Here is a 20115-nt window from a genome sequence, read left to right as displayed (position 1 = left end):
TGGGGGCTCCAGCTGGGCCCCGAGCCCCTGAGTGGCAGGCAGTAAAGGGAACTCAGTGAGGTTCAGAAATAAAACATTTATTATGTGAAGAGGAACAACAGGGCCGGGAAGGGGAGGTGTGATGGCCACGAGGTTCACCACCTCAGGTCGGGGGAGAGGCTGGGGGTGGACAGGGCAGGGGTATGGGATCCATCTGGCCTCCCTGGGGTGGGGGTAGGGGGGCAACGTCCACACCTGTAGCCGAGAAAAGGGGCAAACTCGCGAGGAACGAGGGCCCATGCCCAGCTTGGGGTGAAGGCGGGCGCTCAAGGCTGGTGGGGCAGGGGGCTCCCTCCCTCTGCCCCTTTCCAACTTAAATAGGCATAAATAAGAAGCGTCCAGACTCTCAGGCCACCAGGGGCTGCCCCGCCCAGCCCCCTCCCCGCAGCCTAACACTAGTGCCGGCCATCGGCCGGCCGGCAGAGGCTGCCGGGAAGGCGGCCAGCTCCCGGGCCGCGGAGGTAGTTGGAGTCAGTGTCCAGGGCGGCCGGGCCCTCACAGCACAATCCACGTGTATCGCTCACTGTCCGCCAGAACCTTCAGTGAGCACCCTGCAGGGAAGGGTGGGGACAAAGCCTTGGAACCTTGGCCTGCCCAGGCTGTAGGAGAGGCCTCTTTCCCCGACTTGATATGGGCCCAGAAGGTTCTGGAAGGCAGGCACCCTGCGACGTTATCTCTGCCTCCTGCCTGCAGCCTTTCAATAAAACGTCTGCTGAATGACTGACTGAATGACAGGCCGGGGGCCCCCAGGTGCCACACCTGAGCTGGCCCCCCGGCCTTGGCCTGGGCTGCCCTCCCCTCACCCAACGCCACGGTGTCCACTAGCTCAGCCAGTGTGCTCCTCCATTCAGCAACACTTAGGAATTAGCGCGTGCTCTGGGCCTGGCCTGGCCCCAGGATAAGGACCTCAGTCCCGGACTGTCGTCGGGTCACGGGGCCCACCTTTGTGCAGCGCCTCGTTGGTCATCCTGTTGACGTAACGGCCGCTGCTCTCAGGCACCAGCCACTTCATGACCATGTCCACGCAGCTCTTGCGGTATGAGCTCCAGACGCTGCCGCTGAGGGAGAGGGGGTGAGCAGTTCTCACCCTGGCCCAACCCACCCCCAGCCCTGGCCCCCCGCCCTGCCTCACCTGGTCTGCCCTTTGACCTCAGTGAGGTCGCCCACGCTGACTGTCACAAAGATGCCCGTGTTGAGGTCCCATGCCACCTTGAGGCTGGTGTGATAGGTCTTTGGTCTACAGCGGGGAGGGATGGTGAGCAGAGGAGAGAGGGAGTGGGACCACGGGGTCCCTGAGCTTGAACCCAGGCTACCCAGAGGGGCCTTTATCTTTGGAGCAGTAATGCAGTGGCCGATCCAAGTTTTGGTGGGCAGGGGGAGGCTTCTCGCATCCCCCATTCCCCCCACTGAGAGGTCTTGAGTGCAGGGCCCTGCTGGGCAAGGGTGAGGGTGGGGTCCCTGCCCACTCACCGGAGCTGGCCCTCCTCGGTGGGGGACGGGAATGCCAGGAGCAGCAGGCCAATGTTAATGAGGACCTGGTTGGTTTCTGGGCAGACCTGGGGGGCGGGGTGTGGATGGTGACACATACTGAGAGTGCTGCCCAGAGCTGGGAGGCCCCGGGCCTGCCCTGCCCGACACCTGGGCCCACCTCCAGGATGACAATATCGTAGTCGCTGAAGGAACAGAACTGGTGACCCCAAGTGGCATCATGGCGGATGACCTCGTTGATGACATACTCGAAGTCCAGTGTGAGCTGCTCCACTGTCAGGTACTGACCCTGTGGACAGTGGGCAGAGGGGGAGGGGGAGGATTGCGCCAACTGCCATCCCAGCAGGTCCCCTGGGAGCTGCCCCTTGGCCTGCCCGCTGCCAGCACCAACCTGGACGGCAGTCTGCTCCCGCATGGGCCGTAGGTTGCGGCCGCGGAGATCAGTCACCACGAAGGGCAGGGAGATCTTGTCGTCCTCCAACTCTGAGGGGGCAGGATGTGGGGGTAGGGATGGTGGTGGGAGGCCTAGAGGCCCCTCCAGGCCAGCCTCCCATGCCTGGGACCCCACCAGGTGGGCTCCCCGCTCACCATCCTCTGGCTCCGTCCCCTCACCGGAACCCAACACATAATACAGCTTGGTGTAGTTGACGTATCCAGGCTCGGAGGCGGGCACCTCTGCTGCAAGGGGGCTGTCCCGGGGCACCGCCTCCCCACCTGGGGCTAGGGGCTCAGAGGGCAGGCGGCAGTGGCTGCTCGAGGGCCCCGGGCAAGGGGGTGGCCGGACTTCCTCCGAGGTCCCACCCTTGGCCTCTTTGGCCCTGCGGAAGATGTCAGCCACAAACTCCTTGGCTTTGGCGATGGCAGGCGAGTGCTCGGGGGCCCCAGAGGGCCGGGCTGGGGCCGCTTCGGGGCAGAGGGTGGGGAGGACAGGGGACATTTCTGGGCTCTGGGGCCCAGGGGGGCTGGGAGGGGCCGGGGGGTAGGTGGTGTGGTCGTACAGGATTTGGCAGAAGCTGCTATCACCTGGAACATAAAAATAAAAGGTGATGGCTGTGGGAAAGGGGTCAATAGATGAGTTCAAGTCCAGAATGCTCTTCTGATCTCCCTCATTATGCTGGGGGGTTCTTAGAAATCCACCATGAGGAGACGCCTCTAGAAGATTTACATATTCTGAGATCAGTCTGAAACACCCAAAAGGGAAAAAGGACTTTTACACACACACACACAATCATGTTCATTCAAACCTTACTTACTCTTGAGCATCTGCTGTATGCCACACACTGAGGACACAGGAGTGAACAAGACAGACAAAAATCCCTGCCCTTGGTAAGCTGACATGTCATCATCATACCAGATAAAAGCCACTTAAGTTTGACAGCTTACTACACAGCCCTCTGTCCTTCCCAACGCGAGCCAGACCAGCACAGGCACAGACTGCCCGAATCCCAGGCCTCTATGACTCCATCTGACTGGGAGGCAGATCCCCCTCTGGGGAATGTCAGTGTGGAGAACCCAGCGTGTTCACTGAGCAGCACCATGGCCAGGCCCTGGGCTCTGCCTGCCCTGCTTCATTTGGGCCCCCCTCAAGCAACCCTTGGAGAGGGGAACTGTCCTCCCAGTTCAGACTCGGGACTGGGCTCAGAGAAACTTGTCCAAGGTCACACTGAGAGATAATACAAGTCTGCCAACGAACTCCTGTCTGCCAGAGTGGTGGCACTTCTTCCGGAGGGGAGGGGGAATGAGCGGAAAATGTTCAAGTCAAAACTCCCCCTCTGTGTGAGTGCCCTCCTAGGGTGAGATGAGTGTTAAACACTGATGACAATGCCCCTCACCTGGGCTGTGTGCGCACGGGCTGAATCCCGTCCCATGTGGTCCTTCCTAACGGGGCAGGGGGTGGCGGCCCCATCCAGGCCTGGCTTGTTGGGGGCTCACGGCTTGGCGAGAAGCAGGGCCTTGCCCATGCCGGCACAGGTGGCCAGGGCAGGGGTGGGAGGCCCCTGGACAGGCCTGAGGACAAAGCACCCTGCCCCTTGCTGGTCTGTGGGCTTCGTTATATACACAGAGTCCTCCTTTCATGTCCATTCCCCTCACACCCCCAGGGACAACCATTTTAAATGCAGTTAGTGGGCATCTTTTTTTTTTTTTTTTTTTTTGCTGCACCGCGCAGCTTGCAGGATCTTAGTTCCCCGACCAGGGACTGAACCCAGGCCCTAAGTGAAAGCACGGAGTCCTAACCACTGGACTACCAGGGAATTCCCAGTGGGCATCTTTATTTGACTGCATTCTGGCAAAACTGGAACACGTTTTAAATTTAAATATAAGTGGTATCACTATCAGGTGATAGATCTTCTTGTGTTTCTTCTGCACTTGAACATGTCTTTAAGGTACACTCTCCACAGATGTGCACGCTGGGGCTCTCCCTGCTGACCCAAGGGAAGTACCCACCCTGTCCTACCTCCCCAAACCCCAGCGATGGACACCAGGCAGCCCCTGGCTCCCGCCACCAAACCTTCGGACATGTCTGGGTGCAGCGCTGCCGGGCCACAGGCACCTCTCTGGCCATAAGGCCCTGGGAGAGCGAGAGAGCCCCCAGGGCCCCACGCTGCCACCAGCCAGTGGCATTATCCAGCTTTTTAACATCTGCCACTCTGCTGGGGGACATCACCTGATTTTCGCTGGCATTTCTGCGATCATCAAAGATGTAAGAAGGCCGTCTGTCCACTAACCACTCCCTGAAATTTTTAATCAACATTTCTCTTTTTGCAGAGAAGAACGCACTGCACTGTCTGTCCAGCACGGTAGCCACTGACCACATGTGACTACTTGAACTTAACATGACTAAAATTAAATTTAACAACTCAGTTCCTTGGTCACATGAGCCACGGTCAAGTGGCTACTGGTGGTAGCTATAGCAGATACAGCAGATCTGGAACATCCCAGCCCTGTGGAAAGTTCTAGTGGACCGCGCTGGGGTGGGCAGTGGCTGGGTTCGGATCCCACATTCCCACTGCCTGGCTGTGTGACCTTGGATGAGGGACTTCACCTCTCCAGGGCCCTGGTCTCCTCATCTGTGACGTGGGGTAGTGACAGCACCGAGCTCGCAGGGCCGCTTGGCCAAGTCATTAGGTCACAGGGCCCCGAGGCTGACAGCGCACGCGTGAAGGGCCTGTCCTCAGACCTGGGGGCCTACCTGCCGAGTGGACCGAGACGGCGCAGGCCACCAGGGAGTAGCTGGTGTTGAGCAGCACCACCTGGTCCTTCTTGAGCTGGAAGGCGGGCTGGAAAGTGGGGAAGGGGTAGACCACCTGGTACTTGGTGTGCAGCATGAAGCCATGCCGCAGGCACTGCGCGCTCGGGTCACCTGCAGCGACACAGGCCACGCAGGCTCAGCTGTGGCCCCAGGGCGGGGAAGCAGGCAGCCTGCGCCCCAGGCCCCGGCCCCTCACCTGGGTGGGCGCGGCTGGCGTCCCGGCAGGCGGCGCAGCGTCCTGGCGGCGGCACGGCCACGGTGCTGATGTAGATGTCCCGGTGGTTCTCATCGCTCATCATCATCATGTTCATGAGCATGCCGTTGGCTGAGCGAGTGCTGGGGGCCGGCACAGCCTCAGAGCCTGGCCCAGGCGCCCGCCCCACCCACCCCTGCCCACCCTATCCCTAAGTCTCACTTGAAGCCGAAGACAATGACCTTGGAGGCGTCGCTGGGCCACTCGCACACGGTCAGGTACAGGTCACTGTAGATCTCCTCATCCTGGAAGAGCCGTACCTGCCGGACCTGAGAGGCATGTTCGGGTCGGGGGTCCAAGCGGGCCCGGGGCCCACCCGAGGCTGCACCAGCCAGCAGTACCGGGCCAGGGAGCCCCAAACAGCCCCCACCAGCACCCCTCTGCCTTCCTGAGGACAGGCTGAGGAGACTCACAAGCGTTTCCCCTCACAAGTGGGGGACACAGGGAGGCCGGGCCCAGGATAGGACACGGCCAAGGAGAGCCCTGCCCCAGCAGAGGGGGCTCAGCCAGACACAGCGGTTCCAAGCCCAACCCACCCTGAAACCTGTTCGCCTCTCTGAGCTCATGTGTAAACTGGGGTTAATGGCACTCACCTCCTGGGGTGGGGCATTTGAGGAGTCGAGGTCAGGGCTAAATTGGGTGTGGCAGCCTGCTCGGTCCTAACAAAGCTAATGGGTCCCTCCTGGCTTGAGGCGTCAAACCATATGAAATTGCTGCCATTTACCCATTTTCAACTCTAAAAATGGCAATTTCCTACACTTCGACCTAACACTTGGAGTCTCAACAATGGCCCCATGAGTACACTGTTTTCACTTTGCGGACATGAAACCTGAGGCTCAGAGGGGTGCCGTGACCGGTGGGAGCCATGCTGTTGGAAGGGACAGCCCAGCGTCAGGCCTGGCCCTACCAGCTTGAGCTTGCTGTGGACGTTGAACTCCCACCAGTACAAGTGGTAGATGTAGAAAGAGAAGTCGTCGTCCCCGCTGCTGCTGGTGTAGGAGAGAACATAACGGCCGCACTTGGAAAAGCCCAGGAAGATGTGTCTGTGTGGATGGGGGGAGGGGCAGAGTAACCAGGTCAGGGCCAGCCTGCCGCCCCACCCAGCCACCGCCCTGCCTGGCCCCAGCCTCACCCTGCGTAGAGAAAGTCTTCATCCACGATGTTCTTGAGAGAGACGCAGACCCTGGGTGGCAGCTTCCGGAAGAGGCGAGGAGAGAGCTGCCCACTGATCTGAGGAAGGGGCAGCCAGGGCTCTTGAGGCACCACGTGGCGGAAACAGCCTGCAGCCCCCCAGTCCCCTCACCCAAGGCCAAGCAGCACCTTTGGGGCCCAGCCCAGCCATGCAGGCCTACTCCCTGCCAACCATAACGGTCCAGGGAGGTCCAAGCTCTGGAAGGTGCAAACGGCGTGAGCCTGACTCTCCACCAGGGACCCGAGCCATCCTCCCACCTCCAGAGCCTCAGGGTTCCTCTTGCCTACGCCCCCAACCTTTGAGGACTAGGGCTGGCATCACCTCCCCCAGTCACCCTTGGCCCAGACTGGGCCACGGAGCTGCCTTCCTGAAGGCTGCCTCACTGCACAGTGAGCTGTGGGCATCGAGAGCCGCTAAGGAGCCTGGGATGGGGGCTTGATCAACTACACTCACCTGTTCCCGACCCACTAGCCTATACACGGGGCGCTCAGGCCCCTCGGGGGCCAGCTGAGGCAGACAGAGGGTAAACCTGACCAGTGACCTTCCAACCCCTGCCCGATTCCCCCTTCCAACAGACTCCCTCATCCCAAAAACTTCACCAAGGACGGATTTGGGGGGCCAGGCAGGCACAAGTTGGGCACTAGGGGATCAGAGCACCTTGGACCCTGCTATCCAGTCTAATGGGGGAGATACAGCCCAGCCCTCAAGGAGATCCCAGGGTGGAACAGCCCTGTCAGCGAGGCCCAGGCTGCTGGGGAGACACAATCCCTGTCCAGGGAGCTTCCAAGCTAGGGGCGGAGCCACAGCCCAACCCAGGGAGCAGTCAAGCTGAGGGTGGAGACTGTCCCTGCCCAAGGAACTCCAGTCAAAAGGAGAAGCCACAGCCCTGCCCTCACAGAGTTCCCAGCCTAATGGAGAAGGCACACTACTCCCGATCCATGGAGACACAGACCTGCCCCAGTTGCTGCTGACCTGACAGCAGATTGTCCGCCCTCCCAGAGCTCCCAAACTGATGGGGGAAAGATCCCAGCACACTGAGAGTTTACAGTCTCATGGGGAGACAGAGCCCTGCTCAGGTAGCTGAAGATCAGGCCTTCTCCAGGGAGCTCCCTCCCATTCAATGCGGGAGGCAGACGCAGTTACAGGAACTCCCAGCTCCCCTGTGGTCAGAGCTGGACAGAGAGAAGAACCCCAGGCGGAGGAATCCCAAAGCCGGTAGCAAGGGCTCTGCCAAGGGGGCGGTAAGGCTCCATAACCGAAGGGCCGTGGGAGCAGGGTTTTGAAAAATGAGTCTGACCCTGGATCGCCCCCTTCCTCCTTACTCCCCCAGCGGCCTCTAAGGCCCCCTCCATCCAAGCCCCCTTCCCGGGGCCCCGCCCCCAGCCCCCTCCATCCAAGCCCCATCCCCGGACCCCGCCCCCAACCCCCTCCATCCAAGTTCCCGCAGCAGCCCCCCCAATCCAAGCCGTCTCCCCGGGGCCCCGCCCAACCCCTTTCCTCCGAGCCCCCCTCCCCCGGGGCTCCGCCCCCAACCCCTCACCCCGCGAACGCCCTCCCTCCCTCCGCCTCCCTCGTCCCTCCTCCCCACCCTTCGACGCGCTCCTCCCAGACTCCAGGCCTCACCTTGACCCGCTCCAGCTGCTTGAGGACGTGCTCCCGCCGCCGCCCCGTTGCCCGCTTCCCCCCGGCGCCCCCGGGGCCGCCGCCGCCGCTCCCGGCCCCGCTGTTCCGCTCCGATTTCGAGCTGGGCGCCATTTTCACCCCCTCCCTCCACTTCCGGAGCAACCGGCCTCTTCGCCCCACCCCTGCCGCCTCTTCATTGGCCCTTTCTCGGCACTGCCGCCCGCGGGTTGGGTGAAAGCCCGCACTCAGGGCCTTTGCCCGCTATGCCTGTCCATCACAGCCATCTCGGCCCCTGATTGGTAGAGACGGTACAGTCCCCGCGGCCTGTGGCCGTATTCCCTCCTTCCCGCAGGGACGCCCCCGTCAGAGGCCCCATTTGCGCCCCTCGCCGAGATGACTTTGACTCAATAGGCAGAGGCGCCCATCAGTCTCCACGGCGTCACGCCCCCTTGTGGCTGGTGGGTTTCCATGGAGACCCAGGCGGTCCAGGCCTGTGGGCGGGGCGATGGGAGCCTGTGGTCCTGAAGGGCCAGAATTCCCAGCCCAGGGATGTCCGCGCCCCGTCCGGGTGCGCGGAGGCCTGGCGAGCATCCCGGGGCCACTGGGCCGGGCCGAAGGAAGGGATTTGCAAAATAAAAGGAAGAAATTCGATTAAAACATCTTTCAGATGGTCTGGGGGGCGGCCTGGCTGGATGATGATGATGGTAATAATGACAACATTAATCACTTGTATATCACTTTACACTTGCCAGAAACAGTTCTCAGCTTACGGTTCTATGTAGTAGGTCGCTGTTATGCCCCTTTTATAGATGATAGTAATAACAGTTGTTTAATGCCTGTTATGAGTATCATCTTCCTGTGCTTTTAGCTCATTTAACTTTCAAAAACCGTTTTGGGGATGGGTCCTTTTATTATCTTCATTTTACACATGATGAAACTGAGCCTTACAGTGTAGCGCTCCTGAATGGTACATATATACCCCAGATGCGAACTGTTACTATAATTAGAGAAGAATCAAATGGATCTGGCTCTCATATTCTTCCAAGCCTCTCACGTTCATTTATTCAACAAATACTTATTGAGCACCTACTATGTTCTAAGCACTGGGGATACAGCAGTAAACAAGACAGATAATAAACAAGGAAATCAATTTGTGTTATCTAATTCCAGCTAGGATTAGAGAGGAAGGAAGAAGGCTGCTTAAACAGGGCAGTTAGTGAGGGGCCCTGTGAAGGTGAGGAGGAGGAATATTCCAGCAAAAACAAAGGTTTCAGGGTGGCAAGATTGAGAGACCATAAAAAGACCAGTTGAGCCAGAGCAGGAATGTGCAAGGAAGAAAGTAAGAAAGGAAAACAGACAAGGACCAGGAAGGAGGTAGGGAGTGTATGAGGCTTGTAGGTAAGAAAGACACCTGGGTTTCACTCTTAAGCATAAAAGGAAGTCTCTGGACGGTTTTTAATAGAAGATGATGGAATCTGAGATGAAATTTAAAAGATCATTGTGATCCAAAGAATTAAATACCCATGAGTCCATACTGGTATAAATAAATGATTGAATAAATAATTGGGGGGGGGAGGGACCAATCTTCCTTATAGAAGATGAGGGATTAATAATAAAAGTAGGGGACTTCCCTGGTGGTCCAGTGGTTAAGAATCTGCCTTCCAATGCAGGGGACGCAGGTTCGATCCCTCTTGGGGGAACTAAGATCCCACATGCCATGGGGCAACTAAGCCTGCCCTCTCTAGAGCCCACGTGCCACAACTAGAGAGCCCTCACACTCCGCAACTACTGAGCCCTCGCGCTCTGCAACTACTGAACCTGCACGATCTAGAGCCTGTGCACCACAACTAGAGAGAAGCCCGCGCGCCACAACGAAGAGCCTGCACTCCACAATGAAAGATCCCGCGTGCTGCAACGAAGATCCCGCAACTAAGACCTGACGCAGCCAAATAAATAAATAAACAAACAAATAAATAAAAATAATAAAGGTAGAAGGAATGAGGGAAATAGAAAATCATCATCACACAATTACCACAGTAATCATTGCAGCAAGCAAGATCTACCAATGGATGCTAAAATTCATGGATGAAACTTGAAGGAGAAATAAGACTTTTGCCTACCCTAAAGGTATCGCCCCTAAAATATTTATTCAGTACTGGCAGTTTTTAAATATATGTCCACAAATTATTTGATGTGCCTCCCTCCAGGAGGTGGAGCTTAATTCCCCTCGTTGGGTGTAGGCTGGATTTAGTGACTCACTTATAAGGAAGAAAGAATGGAAAGGGGACAAGTAACCTGGCACTGAAGAAACCTGGCAGATACCACCTCAATCAAGTGATCAAGTTTACCATCATAGTAATAAGTCATGTGCATGTCATGGGCTCTTGATGTGATGTGATGACACTCGCACCTCTCTGGCATCCTCTCCAAAACCCATAACCTCCATCTAATGAGGAAACATCAAGTGATTGTCCCAAATGGAGGGACAGGACATTCTACAAAAGTCCTGACCAGTATACTTCAAAAATGTTAAGGTCATGAGAAAGCATGACCAAGAAACTGGCACAGTTTAGAGGAGTCTAAGAAGACATGATAACCAAATGAAATGTGATGTCCTAGATGGGATCCTGAACCAAAAAAGGACATCAGAGTGTCCTTTTTTGGGGAAATTCATATTAAGTCTGTAGTTTAGTGAGTAGTATTATACCAACAATGGTTAATCTCTTAGTTGTAACAAATGTGCCATGGCTAGGCAAGATGTTAACATTTGGGACAGTTGCGTGAAGGGTAGACAAGAATTCTTTGTACCAACTACCTCTGCAAATTATCTTAGTCTGTTCGAGCTGCTATAACAAAAATACTATAGACTGGGTTGATTTACAACAAACATTTATTTCTCACAGTTCTGGAGGCTGAGAAGTCCAAGATCAAGTTGCTGGCAAATCTGGTGTCTGGTGAGGGCCCACTTCCTGGATTGTAGACAGCGCCTCCTTGCTGTACCCTCATATGGCAGAGAGAGAGACAGAGAGAGAGACAGAGAGAGAGAGAGAGAGAGAGGCAGACAGAGAGCTCGAAAGCTCCCTTATAAGGGCACTGATCCCATTCATAAAGGCTCCACCTGCCAAACCTAATTATCTTCCAAAGGCCCCAACTCCTAATACCATCAAATTGTGGGGGGCGGGGTTAGGGCTTCAACATTTGAATTTCAGGGGGACACAAGTACAGTCCATAGCACAGACCTGTAAATCAAAAAATTTTTCAAAATAAAAAGTTTTTAAAGAGTTTAAAAGTTTTTAAAGGGGGAAAGGTCATTATGGCTGTGATGGTGTCTTGAATTCAGATAGTAGCAGCAGAAAGAGAAAAGTGGTCATATGCAGAGCTGAGGGGCGATGCTCATGGATTGGATATTGGGGTGGAGGCGAGAAGGGAGTTAAGTCAGTGACTTCCTTAAGCAAGATGAAGGCAACCACACAGGGGGTCCCCCTCATCCCCTTTCCAGAGCCCCACCTACCCCAATGGAAGAGACCTTGTATCCGTTATCCATTGTTGTATAATAAACAACACCAAAAACAGTGGTGTAAAATTACAATAATCATTTAGTATTATTATCTCTCACAGTCCTAAGTGTCTGTTGGGCTCAGCTGGGCAGTTCTCACTTGAGGTCGCTCATGCAGTCAGATGGTACCTGGGGCCGGAGTCACCTCGAAGGCTTTCTCATGCCTCATGCTGTCTGTCAGCAAATGCTGTCTGTCAGCCAGAACAGAACAGAGTGGTCTGTCCAAGTGTCTTGGGCTTCCTCACAGCATGGTGGAGGGGTTCCAAGGGCAAGTCCTATGAGAGAGAACTAGAAGCAATCTGTATCATTTTTCGTGATCTAGGCTCAGAAATGGCATTGTATAACATCTACCAAATTCTATTGATTGCATTAGTCACAAAGGTCCACCCAGATTCAAGGGGACGGGACATAGAATCCACCTCTTAATGGGGGAATGGAAGGACATATTGTAAGAAAATCATGTGGTCCCAAAATTTAAATAACTATGCAGTAAAGTTTTAATATATATTTTAAAAGCACATGGCATTTGAGTTTTTGTCACGGCCACCTTTGGAAATTACAATCTGCCATAGTCCTCTTATCAAATGTTGATAAATGTGAATTATCAAATATTGAATATACAAAATAATAATTTTAAATACATGTGTATGCCTTGTATAAGAATAAAAATTTTACCAATATTCTTGAAGATCCCATTATCTTTATTCCTCCTCAAGGTAACAATATTCTGGAATTTTGTTCTATCATTCTCATATGTTTATATCCCTAAATAATATATTATTTGTTTTGCCTGTTTTGTACTTTTATATAAATGGATTCATAATGGTGGGGGTCTCCTATGACTTGCTTTTTACACTCGACCGTATGCTTTTATGATTCATCCATATTGTGAGTAGTTGGGGATGCATTTATTTTCACTACCATACAGTGAATGCCCCATGATTTATTTATTCATTGTCCTGTTGGTGGAAAGTGCAGCTATTTCCAGTTTGAGGGCTATCATGATCAGTGCTTCTATGAGCCCTTTTGTACATAGGGTTCCCGGGGAACCTGTGCAAGAGTTTATCTGAGGCTCATACATTGGAGTGGAGTTGCTGGTACGTGTCAAATTGTTTCTCCAAAGTGGTCGTGCCAATCTACACCTGTAGCAACAATGTATGAGCATTCCAGTTGCTCTACATCTGCAGCAACACTTGACATAGTCAGACTTCTTCAGATGTGTCCTTTACCAGGTCAGAAACACAGCACTGATGTGTCAGTCATCCCTGCTGGGAGCATCCCAGTCAAGAAAGGTATCCGTATTCTAGTTATAAAAAGGTGTAACCTCCCCTAGGAAGCCTCCTCCCCCAAGCTTGGTGCCCTCTCTGTGTTTCCTTCTCCCATAATAGCATTGTTACTGCTTCCATGGACTTGTGGTTGACACACATTTAAGATACGTAGATTCTACTGTATGTGTAGAACCCACAGAAAAACATGGTAGCTTCTGAGAAGGGGTCCACCTGCTGGGGCGGAGGCAAGCATGGGATCAGAAGAAGGTTACAAGATGCCCTCATGAAGCCACTATTAATTACTGTGGCCAAACCTGTATGCAAACTAATACAATATGTACATAACATTTCTTTTTAATAAATATGCACAATTTGTATACATATTGTATACAGTATATACACATTTCATATACATTTTGTATTCCAGTGTACTTAAGTTTTTTATATATACATATATAAATACATTTGTTTCATTGTATTTAAGTTTTGCTTTTTTTTAACTTTTTGGCCACACCACGCAGTATGTGGGATCTTAGTTCCCCAACCAGGGATCAAACCCGTGCCCCCTGCATTGGAAGTGCAGAGTCTTAACCACTGGACTGTCAGGGAGGTCTGTACTTAAATTGTACGTGTATGTGTATACATATATATTACACACATATTTGTAACAAGTACAATTTATTAAAGAAACCACCATTTAAGCTTGACTATTTGTAGTAAAAAAAATTTTATCACATTTAAAAATTGTGGTAAAATGTATATAACATAAAATTTACCATCTTAGCCATTTTTAGGTGTACAATTCAGTGGCATTAAGTAAACTCATATCATTGTGCAACCATCACTACCTCCATCTCGAGAACTTTTTCATCACTCCAAACAGTACCTCTGTCCTCATTAAACATCTCTTCCCATTCCCCCTCCCCCAGCCCCTGGCAACCACCGTTCTACTTTCTGTCTCTATGAATTTGAAACTCTAAGGACCTCAAAAGAGTGGGGTCATACAGTATTTGTTCTTTTGTGACTGGCTTATTTCACTTAACATAATGTCCTCTAGTTCATCCATGTTGTAGCATGTGTCAGAATTTCCTTCCTTTTTAGGGCTGAATAATATTTCATTGTGTGAATATATCACATTTTGTTTATCCATTCAGCCACCGATGGACCCTTGACTATCGTGAATAGTGGTGTTATGAACATGGTGTGCAAATATCTGTTCGATTCCCTGTTTTGGTGTTTTTGGGTGTATACCCAAAAGTGGAATTGCTGGAACATAATTCTAAGTTTAATTTTTTGAGGAACTGCCATGCTGTTTTCCACAGCAGCTGTACCATTTTACATTCCTCCCAGTGCTCAAGTGTTGCAATTTCTCTACAACCTCGTCAACACTTGCTATCTTCTGGTTTGTTTGTTTGATACAAGCCAACTTAATGGGTACGATCACTTAATTTTTAATAAGTGTTATATTCACACGATTCAAAATTCAGCAGGAGGAAGACATAGAATGGGCAGTAAGCACATAAAAAGTTACTCAACATTATTAGTCATTAAGGGAAAGCAAATAAAGTCACAATGATGTACCACTACACATTCACTAAAATGGCTAAAATTAAACAGACTGACTACACCAAGTGTTGACAAGGATGTGGAGGAACTGGGACTCTCTTAGACTGCTGGTGGGAGTGGAAAATGACACAACCACTTTGGAAGACAGTTTGGCAGTTTCTTAAAAAGTTAAATGTACACTTACCATGCGATCCAGCCATTTCACTCCTACATATTTACCGAAGTTTCTAAAAGACATATGTTTGGGACTTCCCTGGTAGTCCAGTGGCTAACAGACTCTGTGCTCCCAATGCAGGGGGCCCAGGTTCCATCGCTGGTCAGGGAACTAGATCTCACATGCTACAACTAAAGATCCTGCCTGCTGCAACAAAGATCCCGCGTGCTGCAACTAAGACCTGGCACAGCCAAATAAATAAATATTTTTTAAAAAGACATATGTTTACTCAAAGACTCATACATGACTGTCCACAGCAGCTTTATTTGGATCATCCAAAAATGGGAAACAAGCCAAAAGTCCATCAACGTGTGATTAAAAAAAAAAAAAAGTTGGTCTATCCATTCTCTGGATACTATCAAGTAACAGAAAAGAACGAACTATGGTACACGTAAAACTATGTTTTATGTCAATTATATCCTAATTTTAAAAATAAAGATAATTTTAAACAGAACACTACGGTTACATTTGACAACATGGATAAACCTCAAAACTGCTACCAAATGGAAGAAGCCAGACAACAAAAACTACACACTCTATGATTCCATTTATATTAATTTCTAGAAAATGCAACCTAATCTATGGTGACAGCAGACCAGTGGTTGCCTGGGGTGGGGAGTAAAGGGAGGGAGGGAGAGAAGGCTGACAAAGGGGCATGGAGATACTTTTGGGGGTGATGGAAATGTTCACTAAACCATGGTGATGGTTTCATCGCAGGTGCATCCATGTTGAGTTTTGAAATGATGAGTTTTTTTTTAATTGAAGTATATTTGATTTACAATGTTGTGTTAATTACTGCTGTACAGCAAAGTGATTCAGTTATACATATATATACATTCTTTTTTAAAATATTCTTTTTTATTATAGTTTATCACAGGATATTGAATATTGTTCTCCGTGCTCTACAGTAGGACCTTGTTGCTTATCCATTGTATATAAAAGTTTCCATCTGCTAACCCCAGCCTCCATTCCATCCCTCCTCCAACCCCCTCCCCCTTGGCAACCACCAGTCTGTTCTCTATGTCTGTGAGTCTGTTTCTGTTTCATAGATAGGTTCATTTGTGTCATATTTTAGATTCCACATGTAAGTGATATCATATGGTATTTGTCTTTCTCTTTCTGACTTACTTCACTTAGTATGATAATCTCCAGTGGCAGAAATGAGGTGGTTTTTTTAATTTTATTTATTTATTTTTGGCTGCATTGGGTCTTCGTTGCTGTGCGCGGGCTTTCTCTAGTTGCGGTGAGAGCGGGGGCTACTCTTCATTGCTGTGCGCAGGCTTGTCATTGCGGTGGCTTCTCTTGTCGCGGAGCACAGGCTCTAGGTGCACGGGCTTCAGTAGTTGTGGCACGCAGGCTCAGTATTTGTGGCTCACAGGCTCTAGAGTGCAGGCTCAGTAGTTGTGGCACACGGGCTCAGCTGCTCCGTGGCATGTGGGATCTTCCTGGACCAGGGCTTGAACCCGTGTCCCCTGCATTGGCAGGCAGATTCTTAACCACTGTGCCGCCAGGGAAGCCCCAGAAATGAGTTTTGACTCATGTACGCTTTAAATATTTTCATTTTTATTGTATGTCAACTATATCTCAATCAAATTTTTTATTGAACAGATATACAAGGATATTTGGTGGCAAACCCCCTCTCCTCTCAGCACCAGCCACCCAGTTCTCCCCTCAGAGACAGCCAACTTATGAAAATGTTTAGTTTATGAAAATGATCGCTGTTGTTAGCCTGGCTCTGCAACTTTTTTTTTCTTCATAAGATTAGCTCGACTCACACTAATCCATATAGTGGTTTGAATGGTGATCCACAAAAAGATGTGCTGACGTCCTAACCCCCAGAACATGTGAGTATGACCTTATTGGGAAAAAAAGATACACTTAAATGAAGGATTCTGAGATTATCCTGGATTAACCGGGTGTGCCCTAAATCCAATGACCGGCGTCCTTAAAAGAGACAGAAGAGGAGAAACACAGACACACACAGAGAGAGAAGAAAAGGCCACGTGGAAACTGAGGCAGAGATTTGCGTGATGCAGCTACAAACCCAGGAACAGCAAAGATTGCCAGCAACCACTAGAAACTGGAAGAGAGACAAAGTAATCTCTGAAAGGAACCAACCCTGCCGACACCTCGACTTTGGACTTCTAGCCTCCACAAGTCCAAATAAATAATTTGGACTTCTGAAATGAATCCGTTGATGTTGTTTAAAGCCATCCAGTTTGTGGTCATTGGTTACAATGGCCACAGGAAATGAATACAATATGTGTAGATAGAGTCCCTTGTGCATCCTAGATCTTGCTGTCTATTATTTTAATAGGACACTTTTTTTTTTTTTTTTTGTCTGTTTATCTATTCCCCTCTTAAGGGATTTTTTTCACTCGCTCGCACAACACATGTTCATGGATCACCTGGTACTCAGGAAGCACTGTTCTAGGTTTGGGGAGACATCGGTGACTATGGCCACGTGCCCACCTCCATGCAGCTAATATTCAGGTGGGGGAGACGGCCAGTGGGCAGAAATATAAATTAGGATGTGAGAAATGCCAGGAAGAAAAATAAGGCAGGGAAGAGGAAACAGAGTCAAAAAAAATTGCTTCTGATCAGGGGATTTGGGGTGGGGGTGGGGGTTCTCTGCAGAAGTGAAGTGAAGTTGCCAGCCTCGTGAGATGGAGAGCAAGAGAGAATTTTTATTCCAGTTAACGAGCCTGCAGGGAACGTCCTTGTGCATACGTGTTTGGGCTGTGTAAGAAGAGATGGCTGGTCCTTGGGTGTCGCAGAGAGGGTACTATTCGGAAAATTCCACTTGATCCTCTTCCCCAACCCGGTGCCCCGCCCAGCCCCCCGCAGATTTCTCCCTTCCTTGCGGTCACGCAGGACCACGTGACTAATCCTTGCCAATGAGACGCGAGCAGGAGGGTAGGGTGGCCCTTCCGAGTGGAAGCCCTGAAAAAGTGATGGGGAGTCTTTCTCTTCAACTGCGCCAGCCACGCAGAGGCTGCTGTGCAAGGCAGTGCAGCCTCTGTTGGACTGGATCGCAGAGTGACTGTGGCTCCGAGGCCCTGCTGCTGATCTGTTGAGATCGCCGTGTGGGGATGACCGACTCTGATGCCAGTCACTGACCGTTGGGGTTGTTTGTTATGTGGAATGATCTTGCCTGCCCAATATATACGTATATACATTTGACCCTTGAACAGTGTGAGGGTTTGGACGCTGACCCTCTGCATAGTCAAGAATCCGTGTATAAGTTTACAGTTGGCCCTTCAAATCCAAGGTTCCGGATCTACAGATTCAGCCCACCATGGTGTGGTACTGTAGCACAAATTTAGTGAAAAAAATCCATGTATAAGTGGACGCATGCAGTTCAAGGAAATATATATATACACACACTCAAAGATACATAAAATGTGCGTGCGTATATATATAAAATATGTGTAAAATATGTGTATTATAGTATATATGGATATATATAATACAGTTGCTATACATATATCCTTTTACATATATACGTATGTATCCTTTTATGTATTTATATAAAATCTATATAAATAAAAGGAGATTTATCATGAGGAATTGACTTAAGTGATTATGGAGGATGAGAAGCCCCACAAGCCGCTGTCTGGAAGCTGGGGACCCGGGAAAGCCGGTGGCATAATTCCAGTCTGAGGCCTGAGAACCAGGGGAGCCGATGGCGTACATCCCAGTCCTGGGGCAAGAGAAGACTGATGTCCCAGCTCCAGCAGGCAGGCAGGACAAGAGAAAAGGGGCGAGTTCCTCCTTCCTCCGTCTTTCATTCGGTTCGGAGCTGCTGTAGATTGGATGATGCCCAGGCACAATGGGGAGGGTCACTGAGTTTACTGAGTCCACTGATACCCATGCTAAGCTCCTCTGGAAACACCCTCACAGATGCGCCCCGAAAGAATGTTTAATCTGGGGGGGGTCCCATGACCCAATAAAATATTATCATATGATTTTATACTTGACACATTTAACCATCACCAACCAGTATGTGGCAGGCACATCTTCAGTTTTACCAGATACTTTCAGGTTCCTTTCTGACCCTCCTTGTCCATGGCCATCGCTGGCTTCTCTTCTGCCCACCCCTCAGGCATAAGCATCCCTCGGGGGTCTCCCTTGGACTCCCTTCTGTTTTCCTTCTAGACTTTCTCCTTGGTGAACATCATCCATGCTGTGGGTCTACAGTGAGGTGAGAGGAGGGGAGGGAATTCCCTGGTGGGCCAGTGGTTAGGACTCTGCGCTTCCACTGCAGGTAGTGTGGGTTCAATCGCTGGTCAGGCACAGCCAGAAAAAAAAGAGAAAAAAGAAAAGAAAAGGGTGGTGGGGGAGAGAGGAAATAAAAGAGAGAGAAATGGTGGCTTAAACAAGAGAGATACCTCTGTTTCACGCCTGGTCAAAATGACTGGCGCTGGTTGTTTGGAAAAGCCTGAAACTCCAGGGGCTGCTTTGATATCTTTGAGCCTGGTAGGGCCTCAAAGGTCTAACTGTGTTTCCCTGCTTTTGTCAGATATGCATCCCCACCCCCAACCACCTGACTTGTTTCTCTATCAGCCAGACCAGCCACACCCCATGTGGTCCTCGACCTAATGGGTTTCACCTCTCTGCCAGACTGAGAAATTATTCAAACAAGCCAATCACATCCTCTGATGGGAACCAGAGGTCACCCCTCCCTTTTGTCACTACCAAGCCCATCTCCCACAGCCCCTGCTTCTTGGCTCTGCTGCTGAGTGCACCCCCAACCATGTGGCTCAGTGCCCTCCTCCAATTCTGGCCTGTGAATGTGACTAACTAATCATCAGATGATCTCATCTATCCATATTAGGTGTCATGTGTTTGGCCATCTTGTACTATTTAGGGCATGTGATTCCTCTTTCACCAACGGGGTCAATAGGAGGTGATCAAAACACTGGTCAGTCCATGGGTAGCACAGCCTTCCTTGGTATGTGAGACCCAGGTTCCTTCTATCTTGTTGCTCCACCATTCAAGGCCTCTAGTCCCAAGGCAATGTCATGGCCCAAGATGGCTGATGGACTTCCAGCCATCACATCTACATTCCATCAGTAGGAAACAGAAAAGCACCCCCCTTTCCTCAAAGTTGTACATACCACTTATGCTTACATATGGCCACATCCACCTGCAAGGGAGCCTAGGAAATGTAGTTCTTTATTCTAGGCAGCCATACGCCTGGCTAAATATCAGTAATTTTATGGACTGGGTCCAGATCCTGAGGGGCTTATCAGCCAGATGAAGGCTGACTGAGGAATTTGGCCTTAGCCTGTGTCTCAAGGTTGGATGCCATCATAGGATGCGGAGGGGCAGGCCCAAGGTGTGCCTTGGGATCATTAACTGGTACTGAGTTAAGACCCCTCCTTTCCTCTTCTAATTGGGAAAAAACTACATTTTCCATCAGCTTCTTGCTTCCTCCTACATCAACCCTGCCTCTTCTTCCCACCAACCAAAATAAGACCAGATTGCTGCACTAGCTGCCCACAGTGTTACTGCAACCCGCTGACTCCACAGTCATCCCTACTCTGAGATCAGAGCCTCAGGGAAACCAAGAGACACCAACAGCCCCTCCCCATGCAAACTTCCCCACACGTACAGACACAATTCTACATGCATTTCATAAAGGTGTACTAAATGCTGATTCT

The 20115-nt window shown here is 50.8% G+C and overlaps 1 protein-coding gene across 2 annotated transcripts; it reads right to left on the bottom strand.

Moving 5' to 3' along the window:
* Positions 1-61: 61 nt before the first annotated feature.
* DCAF15 (DDB1 and CUL4 associated factor 15) lies at positions 62-7977 on the bottom strand. Of its 2 annotated transcripts, XM_068536887.1 has the most exons (13): positions 7846-7977; positions 6163-6260; positions 5938-6073; positions 5193-5299; positions 4974-5113; positions 4718-4888; positions 2116-2550; positions 1919-2010; positions 1688-1816; positions 1510-1595; positions 1172-1276; positions 982-1097; positions 62-590 (listed from the first exon to the last, which is right to left on the bottom strand). In XM_068536887.1, exons 1-13 carry the CDS (start codon positions 7975-7977, stop codon positions 535-537), a joined length of 1803 nt encoding a protein of 600 aa, XP_068392988.1. In that variant the 3' UTR covers positions 62-534. The 2 variants fall into 2 exon arrangements, with proteins under 2 accessions (XP_068392988.1, XP_068392989.1); XM_068536888.1 differs by lacking the exon at positions 1172-1276.
* Between the last annotated feature and the right edge of the window lie 12138 nt (positions 7978-20115).

Source organism: Eschrichtius robustus, chromosome 2 (assembly GCF_028021215.1).
Source record: "Eschrichtius robustus isolate mEscRob2 chromosome 2, mEscRob2.pri, whole genome shotgun sequence".
Classification (NCBI taxonomy): Eukaryota; Metazoa; Chordata; class Mammalia; order Artiodactyla; family Eschrichtiidae; genus Eschrichtius; species Eschrichtius robustus.
Note: the sequence above shows the minus strand (reverse complement) of the source record. Positions and strands in the feature narration are given on the sequence as shown.

Coding starts and splice junctions, on each gene's coding strand:
- DCAF15 (XM_068536887.1), bottom strand. CDS start 7,977: ATGGCGCCCAGCTCGAAATCGGAGCGGAACAGCGGGGCCGGGAGCGGC. Junction 2,551..4,717: donor CGTCTCGGTCCACTCGGCAG/GTAGGCCCCCAG, acceptor TTTATGTTCCAG/GTGATAGCAGCTTCTGCCAA. Junction 1,277..1,509: donor ACCGAGGAGGGCCAGCTCCG/GTGAGTGGGCAG, acceptor TCCCCGCTGTAG/ACCAAAGACCTATCACACCA.